General features: G+C 49.7%; 2 protein-coding genes across 3 annotated transcripts in view; both read right to left on the bottom strand.

Annotated features, from left to right (window-relative positions):
* The window catches only part of EIF2B3 (eukaryotic translation initiation factor 2B subunit gamma), a 104,423-nt gene extending 88,866 nt beyond the window's left edge, over window positions 1–15,557 (bottom strand). Inside the window, exons 1-3 of the mRNA XM_075039306.1 lie at window positions 15,480–15,557; window positions 15,105–15,253; window positions 12,296–12,435 (exon numbers count right to left, since the gene is read on the bottom strand). Coding sequence (XP_074895407.1) covers window positions 12,296–12,435; window positions 15,105–15,252 — 288 coding nt within the window. The 5' untranslated portion in view covers window position 15,253; window positions 15,480–15,557. The remainder of the gene's footprint in view (window positions 1–12,295; window positions 12,436–15,104; window positions 15,254–15,479) is intronic.
* A 468-nt stretch (window positions 15,558–16,025) lies between these two features.
* LOC142035495 (E3 ubiquitin-protein ligase HECTD3-like) lies at window positions 16,026–24,832 on the bottom strand. 2 transcript variants are annotated; one of them, XM_075037592.1, is made up of 21 exons: window positions 24,500–24,832; window positions 24,255–24,415; window positions 23,607–23,699; window positions 23,043–23,178; window positions 22,549–22,664; window positions 22,170–22,283; window positions 21,002–21,084; window positions 20,601–20,766; window positions 19,957–20,038; window positions 19,500–19,682; window positions 19,355–19,404; window positions 19,167–19,231; window positions 18,788–18,891; window positions 18,399–18,518; window positions 18,181–18,270; window positions 17,883–18,089; window positions 17,482–17,611; window positions 16,938–17,012; window positions 16,582–16,663; window positions 16,383–16,454; window positions 16,026–16,207 (listed from the first exon to the last, which is right to left on the bottom strand). In XM_075037592.1, the coding sequence occupies exons 1-21, from the start codon at window positions 24,827–24,829 to the stop codon at window positions 16,123–16,125; spliced, it is 2,544 nt and encodes an 847-aa protein (XP_074893693.1). In that variant the 5' UTR covers window positions 24,830–24,832; the 3' UTR covers window positions 16,026–16,122. The 2 variants fall into 2 exon arrangements, with proteins under 2 accessions (XP_074893693.1, XP_074893691.1); XM_075037590.1 differs by having other exon boundaries at window positions 24,255–24,832.
* Between the last annotated feature and the right edge of the window lie 277 nt (window positions 24,833–25,109).

The raw sequence follows: 25,109 nt of genomic DNA on the forward strand, positions 1-25,109 counted from the left end.
TGAACACAAGTTCATAAGCTTATTAAGAGTGTTCCCAAAGCAGGACATTGATATTATGATACTTACTGAACTGTAAAACTTCTGGTGTGGAACATAAGCTTTGTAATCCACCTTTTCCTCTGTCACACAGTACTCCAAAAATAATTTTCCCAACTTCCTCCTCCAACCACATCACCCTTCCATTTTCTGTCACATCAAGCACAAGCTGTTTACCCTCCTTTTAATAGCCTATCCCTTCCACTCACCACGCACTTACCAAATCTACTGCCTTACATCAATAAATGATGACAGCTCTATCACCTACTTGTATCTTCTAAAGGATGTGGTTTTAGGCTCTGCTGTCTGGTTTGGTTTTTTTTTTCCTAAAAGAAATCTGCTACCTTTACACTTACAGAAAACTGACAATTATCAGGCTATCAGTATGCTGGGGCTCCGGACTGTTACACTGACACATACTATCCTGTCTCGCTAGGTTCTCTCATTTGTCTAAGGTCAGGAGTCATCTCCTGGGTTTACATACAGATCCTAGGCGTGCCACAGAGGAGACTGTTTTTTTCCGCCATCTAAAGGCACCCAGAAAGCATGCACCGTCACTCAGGAGAACCATGCCTGCTAAAGCTCAGAGGAGCACCCCATAACCCAAGCCCTGAATTCACCAGTTCATGGAGGGTGAGCCTGGCAAGCTAAACTCTCCCCTGGCTCAACGCACTGCATGAACAGATCCCTTCTTCACAGGCAGGAGAACTCCCGAAACAAATGGCGCTCTCCTCGTGACTCCTATTCCTGGAAGGCAGGTTTCCAGGACTACCTGCACAGCAGCACTAGCAGACCTGCTGCGCAGCTGATCTTGGACTCTGCCTCACATGAACAGAAAGGAGAACGCCGCAGTCAGGCTCCAATCTCAACAGCAGCGGCACAGCAGGCTCACTGCCAAAGCCCAGAGCTCAAGCCCGGGCTTAACACTTAATGTAAGCAGAGCCTTAGGCAGTCAGGTGCTGCAGTCATACAAACAATAATAATAAAAAGTAGTCCTAATGGAGCTCAACCGGCTCAACTTATTGAAGGGAAAGAAGGCCTTTGCCCACAGCCCGCAATTACCTAAACAGCAGATCTCTCAGCAATACAACAAAAAGCAGGCATGACTGGATTCAGTGGCTAGAAATCAGTGTTCACCATAGAAATAAAAGGCAAAGTGGTTTGAGAGGGAGAATAAGTATAATCTGGAATAAAACACCAAAGGATATAATACACTCTTTATCTACTAGAATGTATGAATAAAGCCTTGCTGTCTTTCAGAAACACATTCACTAAGTCATCCGTAAGTTTTGGGGCTAACAGCCCTAATTACTGTGTGCAAATTCCCTTACAGACTAGAGGATCATAATGGTTCCTTGCAGTCTCAACCCAGACTATAAACGAAAACCAAAAGATATACAGCATGTGTCCTTAGGAATCATTCTGCCATCCTGTAGCTAATATCAGTGTGATTTAAATTTAAAAAAAAAAGGCATGAAATTCTTTCCAAGGTCAAACCAAGTCATTACACAAAACCCAGTTTCAACTCTGCTCCAACAAAAAACCCAAATGCTAAACTGCTCTGCAAAGCACATGCTGTGAAACACAGCTCAGTGGCATTGCTACTTCGTACTAGACTACACTGAACTGAGTGTCCACTTGCGTGAAACCTGATTAGCTTTATTCAAATGTTTTCTTCCTGTAAAATATAAATCATGCTACGTTAAATAAAAGTACTATTTTGAACCATAGATTCCTACACCTATATCCTCCATGCAATACTATTTTCTCCTCTAGCACCTGTCCAATTTTGCCAGTGATATTTGGTCTGCAGCAACTGCTGTTGCAAGAAAAACATTATGAAAATTTCCAATACCTCCACTGCTTTTTCCAGCACTATTACACTACATCCAGAATTTTCACCATCTTCGCAAAGGAGCTAACAGAATTTATACTACAGAAGAACACTTAAATTTGCTTCAAGAAAATCTGAATACACAATTGTTTCTCCCTTTTCAGAACAGAACCAAGATAACCTACGTGGGCTTCCCAGTTAACATAACATGAGAAAAATGCAAAATTAAATTCCAAGCATCCTGCAAGTCCACTGATCTTCACCATGGCCTTCACCAAATTAAACAGTAACAGAAAACCAGTGCTGAGCAAAGTGACAGCCTCTGGGATAGCCTGTGCTGTGCACAGCACCACCTTCCTATTATCAGTGTTACACTACTGTACCAGGCTGCAAGAAACAGACACAGGGAAAAACCCTCTCTAGCACAGTAACTCCATGGGTTGATGTTTGGCATCTACTCCCTCCCATGTTCCCCAATAACTGGAACTATGTACTTAGGTTAACACACACAATTGTGCTTGATACAAACAATTCCATTTTCTCTTTCAAGGGATGAATACTCACTGAGGAATATCACCTGCAACAGGGTAACTGTGACAGCTGTATAGCCCACAATTGCCATGAAAAGTCCCAACCTCCTATGACGAAAGCGCTCTTAAGATCCAACATCGGGAAAATACACAAGTAGAAATCATGCAGGTTAGAAACAAAGTAAAAAGGCTGCGGACAGCAAGGAAGGAATGTTATTCCAGACAAATGTACAAATAGCCTGTGAATGCCTCCTTGCAAGTATCATCCTACCTGAAGCCAGGGAGGCCTTGAGTCTCATAGGGAAAGGCCAAGGCCATTGGAAATTACAAGCAAAAAAATTATTAAAACATCAGACCAGATGCTGACTTAACATTCAAAACAAGGATATCATTGAGGAACACAAAACGGAGCCCTACACAACTCCTCCTGCTCTGTGGAGTCCAGGGTGGCATGGACATCAGTGATGCCTTCACACCGCCCTTCATGTCCTCACCCAGGCGTGGGTGACACTTACGTCTTCAGGGCTCATACGTGGCACAAGGCTTTGCCCTCACCACTGACAGCAGCAAGGAAAAATGGCAGCTGGAGGACACTAACTTTTTCCCCCACATTCTTAAAATCTCTCTCTTTGGAAGCAAGATGTACAAATTCACTTCACAGACTTTTCATTTCTTTGAACATTCATCACAGAACGATTTTTGAAAACTAGAAACTTGAGTTTGACTTATTAATGTAAAACGTTTTCTATGCCTGATAAAATGAGCTGATAATAAAGAACATCTAACTCTTCTTTGCCTACATGTGTCCATGAAAGTCTCGTTAAGGACAAAAAGTGCAAATAGTTTTTTGAGATTACCTTTACTAAAGCAGTAATTTTCCATCAGCACATAGCACGCTAAGTTATTGACACATGAAGACTGTATATACTTTAAATAGGGAAAATGAAGGATGATTTCCAAATACGATGACTAATTTCTATTTACTCTCAAAAAATGAAAACTAGTAGTAGCTCATAATAACAGGAGAAGATTTCTACCAGGATGCTTTTAAACAAATTATTTCAGCTATATACATGTGCAAAGAGCTTACTACATCTGCAGCTAGAATAGGCTGAATTTGTGTAATTCATCAGAAACCACATAGGGTCTAAATGAAAACATATACTGTAATACAGGAGAAATGCTGACAATTAACTTCTACAGGGAAACAAGAGGTACTGGTTAAAATAATGAGCACAGGCCTCAAGTTGCCAGGAGCATGAAAAGGATAAAGACATTCAGTGGGAGATGTAACAATTAAAACTGACAGGCATCTCAGGACTGTCAATGACTCTTCTTGCAAAACACCTAAGGTTTTGCCGCTCTGTGTGATGGAAGGCAGCCTCTTTAGCCAACAATATGCAGAAAAGCAAATGCCCTAATAACCATTCTTGATCCTAACCTTCAGAGCTAATTGCCTCATTCAAACTTCTGGTGTTTTAGCCCTGATCCATAGTAAACCCTGGCAGCAAAATAATTAATTTAATTAGCTACATTCTTCTAAAGCTGAGTAACTTAAAAAAAAAGGGCAAAAAAAACCCCAACAACTGTTGAATTCTCTAACTCTTACCCTGCCAGGAAAAATAAAGATCAGAGCAAAGTCCTGAACACATTCATCAAGCACACAGTCAGGCAGCGCTATATCATTCCCCCCAGCAACATCGCCAGCCTGAGCACCTGCCAGTATAGCTGCTTTCTACTAAGACAATCAGCTGTGCTTTGGGAATGGGACTTGGGCATGCAATCCATAATAAATTTTGCCTAGTGCCTCAGTGGTGGCAGCTTTCAATCAGAGGCAGAGAAGGAAACAAGATGCTACATACCCTGCGAGCTGCCATCTCATACATCTGCTTTCCCCACACAGCACTAACAACATTGTAAAAGGCAGAATCAGAAAAAACAGCAAGACAGCGACTTTTATTTGCATTTTAGACACTCAAGGAAAGAGTATTTTCTGTCAGGTCTGCTGGAAAAAACTGATGACTTTTTTTTACTATTTCAAAATAGATTAACAGAATATTTAGTTAAGTCTTGCTCATATATATATAGAGAGAGAGAGAGCTTGTCTCTTACAAATGAATTTCATTTGTTTTTTTTAATTTCCACTGACAGTACAAAAAATACATAACTATATATTATGGGGACTGAAGTTTTTCTTTCCATGCTCACCAAACTCTGCTCAGCTGTACCAAAAGGATTCAGATTCCACCTTCCAGCCGTTACAGCAAGCTTACTTACATCATGTGTTTGGAAAGGAGATTTTTCAACAGAGGAAGTGAAGCGCTTAGCCATGCCGTCCAAGACTCCACGGATCAGTGACCCTCAGCAGCATACAGACCACCATCGTGACATCACACTTTCCACAACATGGCTCCCAAAGATGCACATACCAAGAGAATCTGGAGTTTCAATCTTTGTTTATTTGTTCAGAGAAAGTTGGTTTTTCTTCTTCTTTTTGGTAGCTTTTTAGGGTTTGTTTTGTTTTGCTTTTTAAGAGCCGTATTACTTTCAAATCTTACTTTGTTAAACTGAGAAAACCAGGTGGACCACCTGAGATGAAACATTTCACACACAAACACTCACCAGTGATAGCAGCAGAAGACATGCTGATTAATTGACACCATATTAGTCAGGGCTTCCATTAACACAACTAAGGGCTCATCAAGGAAGGAAAATGTGAAATTGTTCCATTGCTGTTACTCTGCTGGAACGCCACATTTTAATCACTGGCTGGAGTATAGTTGAGTGACACAAGGGAGAGAAATGCTTAACAGAAGATGAAAATAATATAGACTCAGTGAAGACAAATGCTTGATCCAGGCACACCCACTCCACCTCCTGCTTCAGCCCGAAACACAGATTCATGATTTAACCAGGTTTCTCAACCTGCTGCCTGGAGAGGCCCCAGCCTGGGAGGTGGCGCCAGACAGCAGCTGCATGGGTCTGGTAAAATTTGGCGCAGAAAACAAAATGGTCAAATATTAGAAATGCCTAAATTTCAGAGGAACTCATTTGTAAACTACAGTGACACCCCCCACCTTTTTTTTTTTCCATCAAAAATAATCTACAACCCACAAAAAGGTCTGCAGCAGTTTGATGAATGGTACAAGCAGAAAGTCACAGAAACACAGTTCTCAAAGGGGCTCCCTGAGTCAGAGTTTAGCCTCCTGCCATTCCAGGTATCACATTACTTAGTTCATTTTAAAAAACACTAACCAACAAACAAACAAACAAAAAAACCCACAACAAAAAAACAGCTTCTCACCCTAGTATAAAGTTAGGGGATTTTTGTCTCAATTACTCCTTCTGGAAGACTGTTGCACAATCCTATTCTGCTCTGATTAAAACCTTTCTGTAATTTTCAGCCTATGTTTTCTCATAGCAAATTTAAACCCAATTATATCCCACTCTGAATATTTTATCTCCTTTTCTAGTGTTTGTTCCACATTTGACGCATTTGATTTCCATACTTGTGCAGTATTCCAGGCAAAAAATCTTTCCATTGCCTTAAGCAATAGTATTAATTTCTCATCTCTACCATAAAAAATACTTTACCTGATACTTTCTAGTCTTACATTTACCTTTCCTTCCTCCATCAGCATCGCTGCTCACCACCACCCCATTTCAACTAGTACATTCTGAGACATTGCAATTTACTCTTGGGCTCCTAGCTCCTATTACAATTTCTTGTTACTAATCCCCAAAATCATGAGTCTTGTGTTACCAACCAAAGCTTGACACTATTGCTGCGCTATAACATGGCAGGTCATGGCACATATATTTCACACTGGTCCTGTGAATCATCCAAAGGACGTCTACTAAACTGCAAGAGAAGGCCTTTAAGTGTGGTAGTAGAAGTCAAATAAATGAGCACATAAATCTGGACTGAAGAAATCACAGAGCAACATACTGGAGGTAATAACCACACTAAAAAGCCCCAGTAGACATACCAGAAGACTTTACATTATGACTTGAAAAAAGCGTGTCCACTAACACCAGCTACAGAGGAAAAGCCTCCCTAAGTGAGCCAGGGGATTTCATTACATAAAATTTCAAGAGACATCAAAGTAAGTTAACTTTTAAAATGGCAGTCTACTGCCCACAATTGGGGGGAGGGAGGGGAATCACCACTGAAAGACAAGCTGCCTACAAAACAAAACTGCATAATCTCCTACCACAGCATGCAGTGGACAGCACTAGCACCTCTTCTCTTGCTAGAAAGCATGTATCACCACTGAAACTGTCAAGACTCTTACCAATTTCCCTATTATTCAGATTGAACTCATCTAAGTGCTCCAGCTAGTGCTGCCTACCAATGAAAACCAGAAACAAGGACTAGTGATAGTTATTGAGGAGAAAGCAATTTTAAAAAAAGAAAAACCACACTTCTTAAGAGACACCCCCCGCCCCCCACTGCTCCAGGCAGTTAGCAAGCTTTGAATGCTAATTAAAAATAAATAAAAACAGGAACACAGACGTTATCAAATTACACCTTAGCACCTGCTCTGTCACACCTGTAACATCATCCTTAGTTTACACCAGCATGCTAAACATAACTGTTTTACTAAAAATGCCAAACATTGATCTCATTTAAAAAACCCTTAATCTTGAAGCACCATGTGTGAGGAAAATTGAAGACAAATCCAGAGCAAGTTTAGTGTTTTCTCATCATCTGTGGAAAAGGTACTCAGTTGTTTATGCTAGATTAAGCATAGATTACATCCAAATTGTTTGCTCATTTGTCCCTAATGAAAGTTTACCCTTTAGAGAATCTGACTCTTAAGAAAGCAAATTACTTCTTCCCCCTTACAAATAAATTCTACAGGCTCCTTAGCAAAGCATGCAAAGGCTATGTGCCTCCCATGCCAGTAATGGATGAAACAGTGACCAGTAACAGCCTGAGTGATGAAGTAGGAAAGATATCTTAAGAGAGTAGAATCAGAAAGGGACAGGAAAAAAAAAAAGGATGTGGAAAATGAGATTTCACGAAGGAGAGAGTTTGATTTACATTTCATACAGAAATAATTTTTTACACCTATGCTAACTAATATTTTTTTATTTAAGCACTCCCTGACAGGTCAAGAATATTCTTTAATGCAAATAATAGATTAAGACAATAGCAACATGGTTCCAACCAAAGCAGCAGACTAAAACATATGCCCTTCAGAGACAAAGGAAAGCATAGATTCTGCCCTAAAGAGCTCACAGTCTGCTTTTACTAACGTACATTGGATGAGGTGGTATTTACCTATTACAGACTTTGAGAGAGCTGACTTTGTTATTTAATCTATAAAAATAATTTTCTGAAGTTTCAAAGTAATTACAGTGATTCTTGAAAACAGACATGAACATACAGCAATATTTTAGAAGCTTGACATAAAGATACTGGATTGAATAAATTGCACAAGAGTACTGCTTTAACAGATTTGGAACCTAAGGACATAACTGCTTGATTCATTGCTTCTTACAATCCATCAAAGTTGCTTTGTTTATCATAGCTCTTCGTTGTCTTCAAGAGATTTAGTGAAAGGTTTTTTCCACTACTTTGCACAGCTTTTCAAATGCTGACAGGCATACAGTTGAAGAAATCCATGGTAGTGCCTCTTTTTGTGTTCTGTAAGTCTTGCTGGACCTGTCTCACTTCCATGCTGCAGGTAAGGCTATAACTCAAAAAGCACTGAAGTTTTCACAAAGTAAATCACTTCAGAATTACTCTAGTATAATTGCATATGTGAACAATTGAAAGAAAATTGAAGTTAGAAGGCATTTTAAATAAATAAATAAATAAAATTGATGTTCCTATAGGAATTTAGTCAGCTACAGAAGCAGACTGTCATCTTCCAAAATACATTAAATTCCTCTATATACCAGCTCTTGCCAAGGCCCCAACCGGAACAGGAGAGCTCTCTTTGCTCTTCATGACCAGGGAAGGTCACCCACCCAAACCTAAAGGCATGGAAGGTTGCCTTGTTTTTCTGTTTAGGCTAGATCACAAGGTGACAGAGATCTGTCTCATCAGCATAGATCACCAGGTGATAGAGACCTGTAAACAGCCTTATGGTGGTAAAGCTGCAGCTTCAACTAGAGCATTATTAAACCATCAACTGTGAGTCTACATAGTCTATGTTCTACCATTTCCAATCCTATATATAAACGAGAAAAGAATTAAGCCTTTGCAGCTTCACTTTTATTTTCATAATTTGAAAAGCTATTCATTATCATTCCTACAAAAGATGAGAAGAAAACTAGGAACTTAAAGGGCCAAAAGAATAAAACTGACAGTGATATTAAAAGTGTATAAAAAAACCCAAAGACTGGACATTAAAATGATAGCCATGGAAACTGCCATAAGGCACAGACTATAGAAGAATGCTGAAACCAACAGTGTTCTAAGGAAATGCTGGGATTATCCACAGGAAAGCAATTAAAGGATCTGATCAAGAGTTATCACAAAGTCCTTAAACAAATTGTTTTCATATCCCTGTATAAAACAAAACATTTAAGAAAGAAATGAGTAACTCCCATACCCACTTTTTGACAATATCATTTTAAGTGCTGGACTTAGTGCAAAACATTGATGTGTTATATTACCCAATCAAAAAATAGTACGAACACAGGAAAAAAAAAAAATTCCCTACCAGTTTCTACTTCATAAATTGCAAAATGATTTTTCAGTTACTTACATTTAGACTGACACATTCCCAAATTGAAGACCTTTTTAAAGTCATAATCTAGCACACACTGAAAAAAACCACAACACTCACCATTCAGAAACTGGACTACAGCACTACTGAATTTTCTGTTTCAGTAGTTTCCATTTAAAACAACTTCAACTTGTGTTTAATCTCTTGTCCTGCTGGCTTTTTCAGGGTGGGGAAACAAGAGTATGCAATCTGCACACAGTATAGAAAGATGATCTTATGCACAAAACCATGAGAGATTTGAGACCAATGTCCAGTTCCCAGTACTGTTACAAATCTCTTTAATGATCCTAGGTAAATTACTTCACCTCATTAAGCCTCGGTTCTCAGTTGTAGAGTTGTGACTAGTTAATGGTGTTAGCTATTCAGACCCCAGAACTGAATGTTTAAATAAAAACAATCAAAACAACCCACCACACATGTCAATTAAAGAACTACCAGTAATGAACAGGCCAGACTGACACCCAGGCCTAGGAACCCAGAAAGTGGAACTTATGGGACCAAGTTCTCTGTTGTTCATTACTTCTCAAGCAGGTGCCTTTAGGAATCAAGTTCAGCATATCATCTTCATTGTGAAAGGATCCAAGAAAAGGATACATTCAGACTTGTAATGAACATAAAAACCCTAATGAAGCTGCTACCTTGTCAATCAGGTGTAAGCTGAGACAGCCAAAAATAACAGGAAGAGTTCCAATAGAGCAAAGAGCACACATCTACTATATCAACTCTTGAGGTAAAGATGTCAAAAAAAATCCTCTGTGTGTATAGTGGGCAAAACAACAAGCAAAAACTTGAACAGGCTTCCTTTGCTCTCACGAACTTCTGCAAGTAAGACTGGTGGAGTCAACTGGTTGTTACTGTGAACCAAGACAGTCAGTCTTACCTGCCCCCAAAAATGCCAGCACCAAAAAGCAATAAAACAACAATGCAAGCTACCTTCCCTCAGCCCTTACAGGCTTTGCACGTATGTATTCTCATGCTACCACTGACTGCAATTCTGTAAATCTGATCTTGACATCTAATCTTTAAAGTATCAAGCTTCATTAACCAAGGTGCAACACAACAAAAAGCCCTGCAACTGCCAGCACAGCAAGCAGCAATGCTGCGCTGGTGGGACTCCCTCAGACAAATGCTAGAAAAGGCAGCAAGTCATGAGATTTTATGCTTTAGAGTGGTCCAGCATTTATGCACATCTCAGAATTTGTGATCAGCATTTCAGCTACATATTTCTTACTGTGCATTTATAATCTTGGCTTTACTCCCTATCACTTGCATTGCACACAAGCAAGTTGTCTATACTGTACCATATTACCTCATTTTTATTGAGCACACTTCGTCTTTTGTCTGTGGGCAATTTGTGACAACTAAGTTTCAGCAACCAGTTTAAACTTCTCATCAGACTTTTGGCATGGGTTACAAAAAGCCTGCCAGCAAACTATGGCCACAAGCAGCAGTTGTTTTCACCAGGGAAACTCATTCTTCAGCAAGATCCCTCTCCCGCTACCCCAGACGCAGCCAACATACAGCAGCTTTTCAGCCACCTCTACTGTATAGTTCTCCCACCTGTATCAGACAGGAGAGGGTATACCCTGTAAAAGGTGTATCAGTGGTATGCATTTACTAGAGGAATGACTCCAAAATACACAGTACAGCAATCTGCTCAAGAACTTAGTATAGGCTTGTTTCAAGTAAGAGACCACTTTGTCCTGTCCAGCCAGACAAGCAAGACATGGAATAAAAAGGGCAGAAGCAGTTGCTGCCGTTCTTACACAGCAGTTGACTGAAGAAAAGTTGTGAGGTAGTATTGAAAAACACACATCTTCTCTCAGCCTTTTTTCTGAAAAATAAACAGAAGATCCAACACTGCTACCTCTGAAGACACAGTCTATTTTCTTACCACTACATGCTTTACTGTTGTCTCCCAGGCCTCCCCTAGGCAAACTTGCCTGGATTACCAAAAAGAGGGACACCCAGACAGCCCAACTGATCGCTCTGGTTAGGCAATAAAACTGTAAGGTCAGGGTCACAATTTGCAGTGCAGAGGTATTTCCTCACTGCATGCACATATTTAAAAAATACTGCCAGAGTTATGACAGAGCGCAATTCTCCACATGACAGAAACATTCAGTTAAGTTAAACTGATTTTGTTGATTTTGGTTTCCTTTTTATATCTTCTCTTCGCCCTCTAAATTATTCTAGTCTGTGCATTAATCTCTTGCAGTATCTCTCTCCATGTGCCTAGACACCCATATTTGCCTGGAAACTTTCATCTTGTCTCACCTGGAGTCTTTCTGTTGGGAGTACATAGCCTGTTACACTGCAGTTTATTACCCTCAAAAAGAGTCTTAAGACTAAAAGACACCTCAGGACTTAAATGGTTCATTGATGTTCTGTTGCAACCTTTATTTAAACAGCCAATTTGGCTAAGATGGCCTAAACAGACAGGGAACAAATCGGAAAGATTAAGTGTATGACAACAACAAAAACAAAATTCCATCCCAGATCACAGCAAGAGCTCCAAGCAGCATTTCTGCCTTACATGGGAGTGTTTTAATTGTACAGCTGGAAATCAGAATTCTACAAACTGGTGTTTTTATTAGAACAGCAGCCCTTTATCACATCTGGGCACTGTTTATCAAAGAGCTAACCATATGACCAAGCCAGCAAAAGCATAGGAAAAGCAGAAAACTGAAGCACAGAGCAAGTCACTTGCCTAATGATGCAGGCAAGCCTGTGGCAGGGCCAAGAACTGAACAGAAACTTCCTTATGTATCAGCTAAGATGACAACGAACATTTGTGCAGAACTACTTCCCCAAGAACTATATGGACAACAGCTATCACACATCATATCAAAAATTGTATAAACAAATACAGCCCTTTAATTAACGTGTCAGAAAGCTAATACTGACTAAGAAGCAGCCAGTGCCCAGCCTGAATTTGCTCCAGCCTTCCTAGCTGTCAGTTCTAGTCATTGAGAGTCTTTGTTTGAGTTCCCCCATGAGGTGACCTTTACAAAATTCAGCTCTTCTGAAGATCAGGAAATCCAGTTACCCGCAATATCATTACATGGGACAGCTCTTAAAGCACAATAAAAAAAAAAAAAAATATTATAAACAAATGTCTTCCAGTCAAGTTCAATAGAAGGCAGTAATACCTTAATTTTCTGATGAATATGCCTCAGTGAATCTGCTGTACCCATGTCCATGTTGTCACTGATGCACACAAAATCCAGCTTCATTTTTGTGTCCAAGTTTAACATCTTTTGGATTTCCTTCCTTGTAATCACAATGACCTCTAGGACAGAGTAAAGTGGGATGAGATCAAGCAGAAGAAACAAAAAAGCATCACAAATAGGATACACACTCACTTTTTATTTACAAAGGCTGATGGAACTGTCAAAAGGCTTGAGTAACTTAACTGGGTTCTACAACAAACCAAGCTCTTTCAGCAGTAGTAACTTTTGAAGAAGAGAATTAAACTCCTAATGAATATGAAAACAATCTCTCCTGCTTTGTGTGGGTGGTGTTACTGAAAGGCACACATGCATGTGAGTGGCACAAGTTAGCAAGACAGAACAGAAACATCTTCTATCATTAGTGAGCAACTTCAACCACATGTCCTCAGACCATGAGACCCTGCATTAATGTCACCAACACTTTAGAGCTTTGTCTTTTGCCCACCCTGATCCTCTATAATCCTCTATGGACAACACCACCAACCACAGTATTACAATACAATGGTTAAACTATTTCTCAGCACCAGCTTTGCAAGAGAGAGGAGTAGTATGTGAGCAACAAACTCATTCCATCTACAAAAGAAAAAAGGTAAATGAATATTTGAAGGATATCAACAGAGACATGAATGCATATTTTCCAAAATGAAGAATGCAAGAACAGCAGCTCTCCAAAGAAAAGACTGAGAAAACAAAGCAGCAAGAAACCTTTTCCCCTGGCTTCGAGAACTGGAAGGAAAAGCAACAGTCAAACCCTCAAATTAAAATATCCCACCCTCCCAAAAAACCCCAATACCGTAACATTGTATTCCACATAGAATTTTAACAGAGAAGTATGGGAAATAATACAGCCCTCAGCCTAGGAAGCTCCTGTGGTAAGATGAAAACATGCCAAGAATAAATCTGTATCGATCAAAACTGAAGTCATCCTGAATCTGTTAACAGAAAAGAGGAAGGAACTGTAAACATGAGAATTGTGCGGCAGTTTGGTACCAGCGGTATGGGAGGGCTCCTCTCCCACTCCCATAGTGGATGCCAACCTGGATTCAAAACAGGCTGAAGAACCTGGAGAAAGGGATTGAAAGCACACCTTGAATTAGGGAAAGAAGTAACCAACGGAGAAGGAACTAGCGTCAGGTGGAAGTTGTAAGCCCACACAGTTCAGTGTAAATCTGGTGGGCTGGACAAAGGTCTCCTAAATATCAGGAGAGATGAAGCACCTGCAATTAGGACAAAAGGGATGCAGTGAATCAGCCTGTGGAACACACCTACTTACTAACATAAGCGAGTATGAGGAACTGAAGCCTCACGTCATACTTAATAAAAATTATGATCCAGGGAGAGAATTCATGCCACTGGAGTATTAACACAGAAAGGTACAGCTTGGTTGGGGGCAGAAGCAAGAGGGGAGCGGGAAGGTGGCAGCTTGCTTACTGAAGCTGCGTATACAACCCTGCACGTCCAAATTTTTGTAGAGGATAGATAAGTTGAAGAGCTATGCATGAGAAAGGAGAAAGATCTGACTGTAACACCACCTACTAGTGGTCAAGAGCATCAAGTGGAAATGGTTATTTCTGAATAGTTAAAGAGCCACACAAAGCACAATATTGGTTACAGAGAAGCTTTTGCTACCCATATATCCATATCACAGGATAAGAGTATGATCCTAGCAAAAAAGAGACAGGAAAACAGTCAAAGAAAATGGACATTCAGAAAGCAGATTTCAACAAACAGGCAAAAAACAATTCCAAGGGAAAAAAGTTCTTAAGGATTTCTTAATGAAACAAAATTAAGGCAGTCTTTCTTTTGTTCCTTCACACTGAAATAGTAAGAGGCTAACGTGAATAATCATAAGCTGATCTTTACAACTTCACAGAAAAATGCTGCAGTCAGGAAAAAAGCCACAGTGTCAGGATGGACTACAGAGTAATCGCACAGTCACGCAGGAGAAGCAAAACCAGGGAAGCAGAAAGGCAAAGGACAAATAGAAATGTGAAAAAAAGAGAAACATGAAAGGTGTCAGGAAGAAGTTTTACAAGAAGCAGGGGGAACATCACAGAAAGATTTGGTCCACCGCTCAAAAGGTAAACAAAACCCTAAACCCAGAAAATACTAAAGAATCTCACCATGTACTAAATACGATTTTTAGCCCTCCCATGAAACAAGGCCCAGAGGTGAGCATTACAAGTCTGCCTCTTCCCCCTGCCCTGCTCTGTCCAAACCCCAGCACTTGGCTCCATGCTGCAACAAGGACTAAATGCCTCAGACAGAGCAAGTAACCCTGAAATTCAGGCCAGGCTGAAACAACAAACCAAGAGATATCCCAGGAGAGCTGACACAGTTTTCAAGCTACTCTCATTAATAATTCAGAGAAAGAAATGAGCAAGAGACTCCTGGTTAACAACACTGGGAAAGACATCAAAGTTGGGAAAAGCACAGAGATGGGAAAAGCCTTGGTGAGGGAAGAAGAGGGGGGAAGGGGGCGCTGGCACAGGAGGCACAGACTAGAGCAAAGGAAGGGATGTGACATGGGCCAACGGCACAGCTGCAGTGCAGAGAAGATGAGATCTCCTGCTACGGCACCTGCCCCAATCAACAGGGCACCTGCGACAAGACATTAGAACAAGAGGGGGCGACAAACGGGAGTGGCGGAGGTGACCACGGGAAGCCTGAGGAGACCAGAGTAAGCACGTCGTCTCCACTCCCACACCAAGACACCGTCGTGCCTCACCTTCGAAGCCGGCGCGCTCCAGGAGGTTCAGCGGGTACCAAAGCAGGGGCCGGTTGCCCACCGGGAGCAGCGGCTTCGGGATGCTGGAGGTCAGGTCCGTCATACGAGAACCGCCTCCCGCCGCCATCACCACGGCCTGGAACTCCATGCTGCAGAGGGAGCACAGGGGCAGGGCCTCACTCAACCACGGCAGAACCGGGCAGGCCGGGGCCGGGACAGGCCGAGCCGAGCCGGGCCTGGCTAAGACCGGTTCGGTTCAACCTGGCCCAACTTTAGGCGCCAGCGCTTCTCGGGGTCGTGCGCCGCCTCCCCGCCTCCCCCGCGCCCCTCACAGCCCGTGCGGAGGCGCCGGGCCTCCCCCCGCCTCGCCGTTACCTCCGCTCTGGCGGCCGCCGGCTCCCAGCACCTCACTGACAGGACAGGAATGGCGGCGCCGGCGCCCACTGCGCGTGCGCGCGGAGAAGAGCCGAGCGGGTCGATCGCGGACAGCGGCGGTAGAGCACCGATAGGCTCGATCCGCCTTCCTCGCTTTGCTGCCATCGGCTCCTCCCGGCCAGGGCAGCGAGAGGAACACCGAGGGAAGGATCCCGGGCTGCGGAGCGCCGAGTCATAGCTCCTTACCCAGCAGCGGGAGGGGGCTCAGCGGCACAGCGCCCCCAGGCGGCCGGAGGTGGCGCTGCAGGCTGCGGGGTGCGTTGCGGGGCGGGGGGGGGCAGCCTGCAGCTGCGCTCCCCACGCACACCGTGTCCACGGAGGGGACAGGACCCACGTACACGCCACGCTCTCCACCCCCCACCACCCTGTGCCGGCGCAGCACCCAGCAGACAGTGCCGTGCTGCCCCCACCCCCCCACCCCCCAGTTGCAACACTGGCCACATACGGCCCAGTCAGAGCCCTGGAGCAGCGCGGACACTAACAGGACCCGGGGCAGGATGGCAGGATCCGGCCCTGCCGTTTTATTAAAGCCGGTGTTCCTGGGGCAGGCGGCTCCCGTGGCATGGGGTGCCTGGGGGGGGCCTCATTCATCCCAGGGGTTCTTGTCGGTGTCGATGGACATGCAGTGGTACACGGCGTATCGCAGCAGCTCCTCACAGGCCTTGGCCCTGGCGGGGGGGGGGAACGCTGGGTCACGGCTGGGACGGGCACCAAGACCCTCATGCTCCCCCCACCCCATCACCCGCCCGGACATCCCCCAGGGGAGGACCTAGGTAGTCTGGAGGGGGACCCCAGTGCCATCCCCAGGGACGGGGGAGCATCCCTGTCCCCAGCTCGACTTACGAGGAATAGTTGGGCAAGAAGAAGCTGCAGGAGCACGTGGAGGCCTGTGGCATCAGGTCCAACGTGTTCAAGCTTAGGAGAGAGGAGAAAGAGTCAGACCCTGGCAAGGTGCAGGGACCCCGGGACAGTGCAGGGACCTCACACCACGCAGGAAACCCAGCATGGCGCAGGGACCCCAGCCCAGGCAGGATGGACTCACTTCTCCCTTTCTGGGTAGACAGTGATCTGAACCGGGAGGCGGCTCCGGCCAGTGACGAACTTGAGGAAGCGGCTGAGATCCTCTGAGGGGAAGGACAGGGCTCAGATCTCAGCAACAGGGACAGGACCATCCCAGTCACTGCTGTCAGGGCAGGGTCTGCCCTTGCAAAAGCATCCCGGGAGCACAGGGCAAAGCTAAGGGATGCTCTCAGCACCCCGGGAAGGGCCAGGCGGGATGATCCCAGCTGACTCCCAGGGAATCACCTGGTGAGCATCCCAGGGGTGCAGGGCAGTGGGTACCCTGGCCCACCCCACTGCACATGAAGAGCAGGGAAAGGAAGGCTTAGGGTCGCTCACCACTGGTGAAGTTATTGAGCGCCTCCAAGAAGTTCTGGATACGGGTGTCATCAGAGGGAAAGTCCTCAAACGTGACTGCGATCAAAAATGTGTAACAGCTTCGTTAGAAACTCCCAGCAAAGCAAATTAACATGGGACATGTCCATCTTGCCCTTCTGTTGAGAGATCAGAGCAGAGGCAGGAGAGGAGGAGACCCTCTGCTCTCGGTGAGCCCCTGAGAGCCCCCGGCATCCCTGAGCAGGGCCAGCATCCTGCACAAAGGCAAGTGGAGAAATGGGGGTCCAGGTTCGCAGGCTGGCCATTCACCTCTGCCCATAGTGGCTGAAGACCAGAGGGACCAGAGTGGGGATGAGTGGGGTTTGCAGCTAAACCTGAAGCATCCCTATCCAGGGTCTCTCTGGCTTATCCTCCCCCAGGCTCCGAGGCACCCCACAACCAGGGACTCAGCACGGGACAGGATGCGTGTGCAGGACGAGCATCATCAAGGGGGTCCCCTGCCCATGCAGGGATCTGGGAACAGCTTTGGGCTGGCCCTGGCACTTACTAAACCTCCGCAGTTCAGCCAGTGTGATCTCAGGGTCCCCACAGATTTTCTTCTCCAGCTGCTGCCAGGTGAGCACGTCCAGCACAGGCTGAGGTACCACACGGAGCAACCCAGCACGCATGGCTGCGATCTTGGGGGGGAACAGGAAGGGTCCCGCATCACCACGGTGGGTCTGAGCCCAGGGCAGCCACCCAGGACACCAGGGGCAGGGACCGCAGGACCCCAAAGGGTGTCCCCGGGGCTCATGGACATCCTGGGCATGGGATGCACGGAGGAACTGCCCAGCTGGAGCTGGTTTTGGAGACACGTTTTCACAGCCACCAACCCCACAGGTACCAGGAGTGCTTGCCACAGCAGCAGGGTCCCCTTGGAGCCATGCCGGCCCTGGAGGACAGCGTTACCTGCTCCTTGCTCTCCTCCAGCCGAGCCCTCTGCACCAGGCGGATGAACTCCTTGCGGTCCTCGTAGCGCACCACGGTGCTGCTGCCATTGGGGATCAGCTCCACCATGCGCTGGTCACTCAGGACTGTCGTGTAGGTCAGCTCTCTGCCAAACATGAACTCAAAGGCTTCCCTGTCCACCCCCTCCAGCACCTCTAGCAGCTTCACCTGCAACCCCAACAGGCAAAAGCCATCACGGTGGAGTCGGAGCAGCCAGGGTAGTGCACGGCACTGCCCTGCTGCCCCCAGCCCCACTCACCAGCTCTGAGTCCACGGTGACAAAGTCCTTGCTCCAGCTGACCTCCTCCCCTGCCAGCTGCTTCCACACCAGCGCCGGCAGAGCCAGGATCTGCCGGAGGGAACAGAGACACACGTCCTCCCCGTGCCCCTCCTTCACCTGAGGGCACCCCCTCTGCCCAAGACACGGCGGTCCCTGCCAAGCCCCCTCGCTGGCCAGGGAGGCTCTGCCGTGCTCACCAGAAACTCCTTGCTCCTCAGGGCTGCTCCCATCAGCTGCCCGATCCACTCATACTTGGGGAAGTCCCTGCAGGAGGGATTGGGAACGTACAAGTCCCTGGTGTCACTGCTGCTGTTACCCTGCAGGAGAGAGGCTTAGGACCCACGGACACAGATGCAACCAGCCCAGCATGGTCCCTCCTGCAGCCTCCCTCTCCATCACCCCTCCGCCCACCTCTCCTGCCCTTTATACCCCTCCAGGAGATCTCCACCACCCGGATACAAGCACGGCCCCCCCCCCCCACCAATAGCCGTGCAAGCGTTAAGATAGGACTAACACCCCAAAAGCCCCAAGGCTTTTCTGGCTGCCCCACCCAGGGCCGGGACAGGCAGACAGCGGGGTGTCAGACCTGATTGGAGGTGCGCACGAAGAAGGGTAGGGGCACAGCAACATCGCCTGAGCTGGGACACAGCTCCTCCGAAATATCCGACAGGCTGTCCCGAAAACCGCCGCCTGCAGTGGGGGCAGAGGCTGGTTAGTGCCTGACATGCCAGGGCCAGACACTGAGCCACAGGATCTGGCCAAGCTGCCCCCCTCCTTGGGGCTGGGGCAGCACTGGTGGGGTAGGGGAGATGCAGGGACCACCCCACGTGTGCAGAGCGGGGCTGCTTCCCACAGAGCAGCCAGGACAGTGTGGGCACTCCGCTGCAGAAGGGGAACCACAGAGCTGCACCCCAACGCAAGAAAGCCCAGGGGAGCGCCCTGGGGCAGGAGGGGAGAGCACTCACCATTGTCGACGATGCCCTCGGTGATGAACTCGCACTCCCACCACTGGCTGTAGCTCAGGGGCCACCTGTGGGGAAGCAACAGCCCCATGCACATCCCTTCTCCAAGAGAGCCAGCAGCACCTGGCATCTCCCCCACACACCCCACTCCGGGGAGGTGACACCCTGCAAATATGATGCTGAAGACCTACCTGTAGTCCAGGGGCTGCTTGTTCTTGGAAGATCTGAGCCCTTCGTACAGCTGGAGAGGAGCAAAGTGGAAAGGGGATGAGATGCAGCGGGGGGAAGCGATGCTGAACTGGCAGGTAGCTGGTATGGGGCATGGCGTTGCCATACCTGGGTGAAGACGGTGTTCCTGCAGCTGGGGTCCAGTGCTGGATTGCTGCGGTGCTCCCGGGCCAGGTGCCGGTTGATGTACAGCTTTGGCAAGGTGTGAGGCGGGGTGCTCTCCGAGGACTGGAGACAGTGGGCGATGAGGGCTGTGCTCTGCTTGGACAGCAGCAAGAACGGCTTCATGCTCTAGCAAGGGACGAGCAGGGATGGTTAGAGGCCTGATCCTGCCACTGTGTGCCCTCCTTCCCCCTCCCCAAGCACAGCCCATGGTGTCACAGGGAATGCTCAATTCCTCCATCCCTGCAGCAATGCCCAGCATGGCAGCTCTCAGCATGAGCCCTGGGATGGTCTGTCCTCATCGGATCAAGGGGGACATGCCACAGACCCCGGCAAAACCAGCCAAGCCCATGACAAGATGCTCCTGCTGGCACCATCCCAGGGGACCCCGGCAAACGCTCACCCTGAGTGCATTGAAGGTGCCGACGCTGTCCTCAGAGAGGGGGATCAAGTAACACAGGACACTGTCCAGGAGTTGGACAAACCTGGAGACCGGAGAGGAGCAGCGTGAGGATGCGAGGGAGTTGGCAGACATGCGGAGCCTGATATGCCCGTGGTGCTTCACTGCAGACACACTGAGCCTGGGCACTGCACTGCCTGCATGTGGGTGTCCTCCAGCCCACGGCAGCACACCAAGGGGACCACCCAACCAGCACCCTCGGGCCAAGTGCTTTATTTTATTCCCCCCCCAAGAAAAAGCTGTAAATGAGGGCAGCCCAGCCCACACTGCAGCACTGTGGCTGAATCACTGCAGAGGGTCTCTCTGTGGGGCCAGTGCTGACCCCAGCCTAGGGCTGCCCTGCAGGCAGCAGGGTGGGGGACTCCATGTAATGCAGGTCCCCCTTGCTTCGTGCTGCCTCCATGCTCCCCAGATATTGGAAGCAGCCGTGTTTGGATGGGGAGCAGCAAGCCAAAGTCCCTGCCGCACACGGGAAAGGAGCGGGCAGACTTTAAGTAAGACATGTGCAATCGCCTGCCAAAGGCCAGGGCATGGTTCTTCTCAGGGTCCAGGCTCGCTGCAGGGATGGTGCCATCCCTGTGCCGTACCTCTGAATGACCACAGCCCGCCGGTACAGCACGTCGGTGTTCACCCCTTCCAGGAGAGGGTAGCGCACCAGCCGGGCTGGCTGGAACATGTCAGCATTGAGAATCAGGTCCCACTCCCAGAAGGACTTGATCTTAATCCCTCGCAGGCGGACGTTGCACCCTTGGTCTGCCAAGAAAGGACAGTGACGCTGCATGTGCAGCTGCAGCTGTGCGGCCAGCAGAGCTTGGGTGCTGCAACTTGGGGCAAGGAGCCCCCAGCACCTGTGGCATCCCAAATGAAGCTCATTCCCCAGCTTTTCCTCCAACAGACCCCAAAAAGCAGCCAGTGCAGCAGGAAGAGCTGCAGGTGCCGGGACCAGCTGTGGGTTTAGAGCCAGGCTGAGCTGGCAGCACAGGCTCACCCCGGCACTCCAGGATGCGGATCTCCAGCACCGGCAAGTGGATCTTCATGTCGCGGAGAATGCAGACGTCCTGGAAGCTGTTCCTGCACACAGCATGGAGGGAGATGGCAGAGCCACCAGGCACAGACACCAATGAGGCAGCCAGCGAGGCGTGGGCCACTCTGGCTGCCCAGCCAAGGATGTGATGCTACCCATGGTGAAAGCCCCCCCACCTCACCAGGGCTGCAGCAGGAGGGGACCAAGCAGAGAAAAGAGGCTGTCAGAGGCATAGAGACATCCTGAAGAAGGTGGAAGCTCCATCCAAAGAGCCAGAAAAGAGCAAAAATTCAAAGCAGAACAGAAAGGCGAGATGGCCAAGGGCGCATCGCTGTTCCCAGGTGTCCTGGCACATCTCACAATGGAACAACTATCCTTCAAGCCAAGCTGGTCACACAAGGGTGATGTGTTTTGAAGGAAACAGAGATTTGTGGAGATGAGCTATTTGGCAAGTGATCCACTTGTGTTTCCAAAGCCTTTGACAAGGTCCCGTCAAAGAACTACGGGTGTGTGTGGGAAAAACCACTGTGACTACTCAGACGCAGTGAGGAGTTGGCTCCTGCCACCAGGAAGGAGACCTTGGTGGTCTCGCAGGTGCTTCTTCAAAGACAGATCTCACTGCTCAGCCAAAAAAAGGCAAACAGGCAAGTTTTGGGTAAGTAGAAGATCTTCGTACCCCTGCATAAACCCCTGCCTGCCTCAAGAAGGGTGCTGCAGAGCCAAGGCAAAGAGGGAGGGGTGGAGAACCCCAGGACTTCTCAGCTACAGCATGGCAGAGATGCTCAGAAAGGTGACGGCAGCGGCATGTGTCCCCAGAGGCAAGGAGGAGGCAGAAAGACCCCCAAAGTCACCAGGCAGGGGGAAGCACGCTGCAGCCCAGCTGCCGCAGCACAGATGAGGAGCAGGAGTGGAGATGAAGGTGCGTGGCTGGCACATGGAGGCGGGGGACCACCACGCTTGTGGGGACAGATGTAGCCTGCACCCAGGGAGCCCTGACCTGCAGAAAGTCACTGTCACCGCCAGGTGACTCTGGACCAACCCCAGCTGTTTCCTTAGCATCTGCTCTGGATGCAGACACAGCTCGGGAGTTTGGCCCAAGCTGGACCCAGGCTGCTTCTCGCTCATTACTCACTCATTAATTAGGACTGTTCTCAGGTGCTGCAGCCTGTCCAGCGGCCCCCCATACACAGCCACCCGCCTGGGTATATAGGAGTTGTCCTGACTGTCCAGCATCAGCCACAGCTTCCTGGGGATGAGAAGAACAAGGGCCAGTGTTGTCCTCCCCTCCTGAGCTGCCTGGGCCCAGAGATGCCCCCAGAGATGTTACAGGGCTGGGGGAAAGGCCATGTCCTCCTGAGGTGCATCTAGCAGCAGCTGCCCCCCACCTTGACCCAGAGCCCCCAGCTGCAGCCTGGGGAAAGCTGCATTCAGGAGGAAGATGGTGCTTTGGCCTGCACCCTGCCCATTCCTGGCACAGCCGCCGGTAGGGAGGGGACACCCTGAGGTCTCACTTGACAATGGTGCCTTTCTTCATGTTGAGCCGCACCCAGTGCTGCCCCGGGGGCCCGTTGCTCTCCCAGAAGGTGTATGTCTGGTTGTCCGTCAGACGGGCTGCGCTGCCGTCCTCCTGCAAGAGTGCGGCGAATGGAGGGAGGGAGCTGAGCATCCTTGGGCACGCCGCGGTCACCCCTGGGATGGGTCCCGTGGGGCCAGAGGAGGTCAGGACCGGGCCAGCCCCTCGGTTCACTAGGCTGCAGGCAGATGGTGGCTCCCGCACAGAGCAAGCTGGGCACGGCCACAGACCCCTCGCAGTGGCCCAGAGACACAATAGCGTTTTGCTCCAGATGCCCAACTCCTGGCAGCTTCGCTAGAGCAGCAAAACCCCACCACCATCCCCTGCTCCTCACGGAGGGGACAGCCACCACCAGCTGCTCCTCCCCACAGCTGCGGTGATGGTTGTGTGTCTCACACTGATTTTAGGCTGCAGAGGAGCCCCACTACACACCGCCTGCGAGGAGACCTCGACACTGCTGAGATGTTCCTTGGTGCAGTCCCCATGCTGCAGTTCCCTCTCGCTGTGATCATACAGGAAGCGCCCCAGCTCCATGTCATGCTCGTAGCTCCAGCCCGGGGGCACAGACCTGCAAGGGGGCTCTGTGTTAATGGGACAGGGAGACCAGGCTGCGCCCTAAACCTGTCCGCCAGCACTGTGCAGGTGCCCCATCTCAGATTGGCCACAGCATCTCATGGTCACCACATCAGGATGGTGTCGGGCAGCTGTCCCCGCCACAGGCAGATGGCACGGCTGTATCTCACCACCACCAAACCAGGTGTTTATGGCCACCCCAGCCCATTGGGAATAGCACCATGTGGTTGCTCCGATGTTCTGTGGAGCAAAGGCCATCTTTGCTTGAGCAGTGTTGAACAGTATCAACGTAAAAGGCATCTAATGGCACCCACCCTCCCCACCCCCAACCCTGAAGCCAGTCCTGGCCCCACAAACGTGTTCAGGCCCTGGCCGGCTGCCCCTCAAGGTGCTGCAGTACCACTCTAGGAGATGCACTCATACCGAAACTTCTGCACCGCGGCCTCATCCTGCTCTGCGAGTCTGGGCTTCTCTCCCAGGCGCATGGAGTAGGTCAGGTCCACCACTTGTTCCCAGCTGGAGCAGCACCGGTGGAGGAATTGCACAAGGGAAAAGATGGGTCAGTGCTCAGTGTGCCCAAGTGTTTACTGCCTTAGCCTGGAGAGGAGGCAGCAGTGGTGGGGGACGGGGGGTGACCCCCAGGGACTGCAGGAACAGCTGCGGGGGAGATGAGAGCGTCCCCGCACCCAGGTGGAGGCTGGGGCAGAGCCGGGGAATCCAGCCCTGCACAGAGCCTTCCGTCGTGAAAATCAAGTATGAGCTCTCTCATCACGGCGTTACCTCCGCGACATCGCTCAGCCCAAACCCGGGCGCCTCAGGAACCCCCTGGCATCCCCTTTATCCTGCGCAGGTGCTGCCGCAAGCCAACAGCATCAGCCTACGAGGGAGCACCCTCCTGCCCGCAGGCGGGTGCCCCACCTGCGCTGGAGGGAGTGAGGGGGGCTGTGCCGGACGTGCCCGAGGGGTTTGGCACGGTTGGGTCCACGCACGTCCTCTGTGGGCACCGGCCACACGCGCCGCCGGCGCCCGCAGCCCGGTCCCCACCCGGGGCGCGGCAGGCAGGGCCCATACCTGACCGCGGGTTTATAATCGACCCCGAGCGTTTGGTGCTGCCACCGGATCTTCTCCACGGAGTCGACCGGGACCAACTTGTCTCCTCCCTCCCCAAACCTCCGCGCCAGGAGCCAGCCCTCAGCCAGCTCACGGCTGCTCCCGCACTCCTCCAGCTGCTCCTGAAAGCACACCCCGCCTGTCACCGCCGTCGGGACCCGGCGGCCCCCGGCTGCGCGGCGGGGGCGCGTCCCCGCCGCCGTTACCTTGCTGAGCTTGACCCAGAGCCCGGCGCCGTTGCAGTACTCCTCGCCGGTGGCGCGGAGGCAGCCGCCCTTCCGCACCTCGATGGTGGCCCGCGCCGCCCGCTTGCCGCCCCGCGCCGGCCCCGGGCTGTCCCAGACGCTGAGCAGGCTGCGGGCGGCGGCGGCGGCGGCGGCGGCGGAGGGGTCCTTGCAGATCTTGTACTGCACCTCCCGCGGCACGTAGCAGAGCGCGGCGGGCAGCGCCCGGGCGCGGCGGAAGCACTCGCTGCACTGCAGCAGGAACCGCAGCCGGCCCAGCACCTGGTGCGGCGCCTCCCCGCCCGCACGCATCGCGCACCGGGTACCGGCGCCGCTGCGCCCAGCCCCGCACCGGCGGTGCCGCTGGTCCCGCCGCGCCCCGGGCTGGCCTGGTGCTGTGCCCCCGGCGGTGCCGGTTCGCCTCCGGCCGCGCCGCCGCGCCCGCCTCCGCCTCCGGCCGCGCCCGGCCCGGCCCTCCGGGCCGCCCCGCCGCGGGCAGCCCCAGCTGCCGGGCTGCCGCCTCCTCCCCGGGCGGGTCCCAGCCCTTCTTCACCCCTCCCGGGCCCCGCTCCCCAGCGGGGTGCTGGGTGCG

Source organism: Buteo buteo, chromosome 10, assembly GCF_964188355.1.
Source record: "Buteo buteo chromosome 10, bButBut1.hap1.1, whole genome shotgun sequence".
Classification (NCBI taxonomy): Eukaryota; Metazoa; Chordata; class Aves; order Accipitriformes; family Accipitridae; genus Buteo; species Buteo buteo.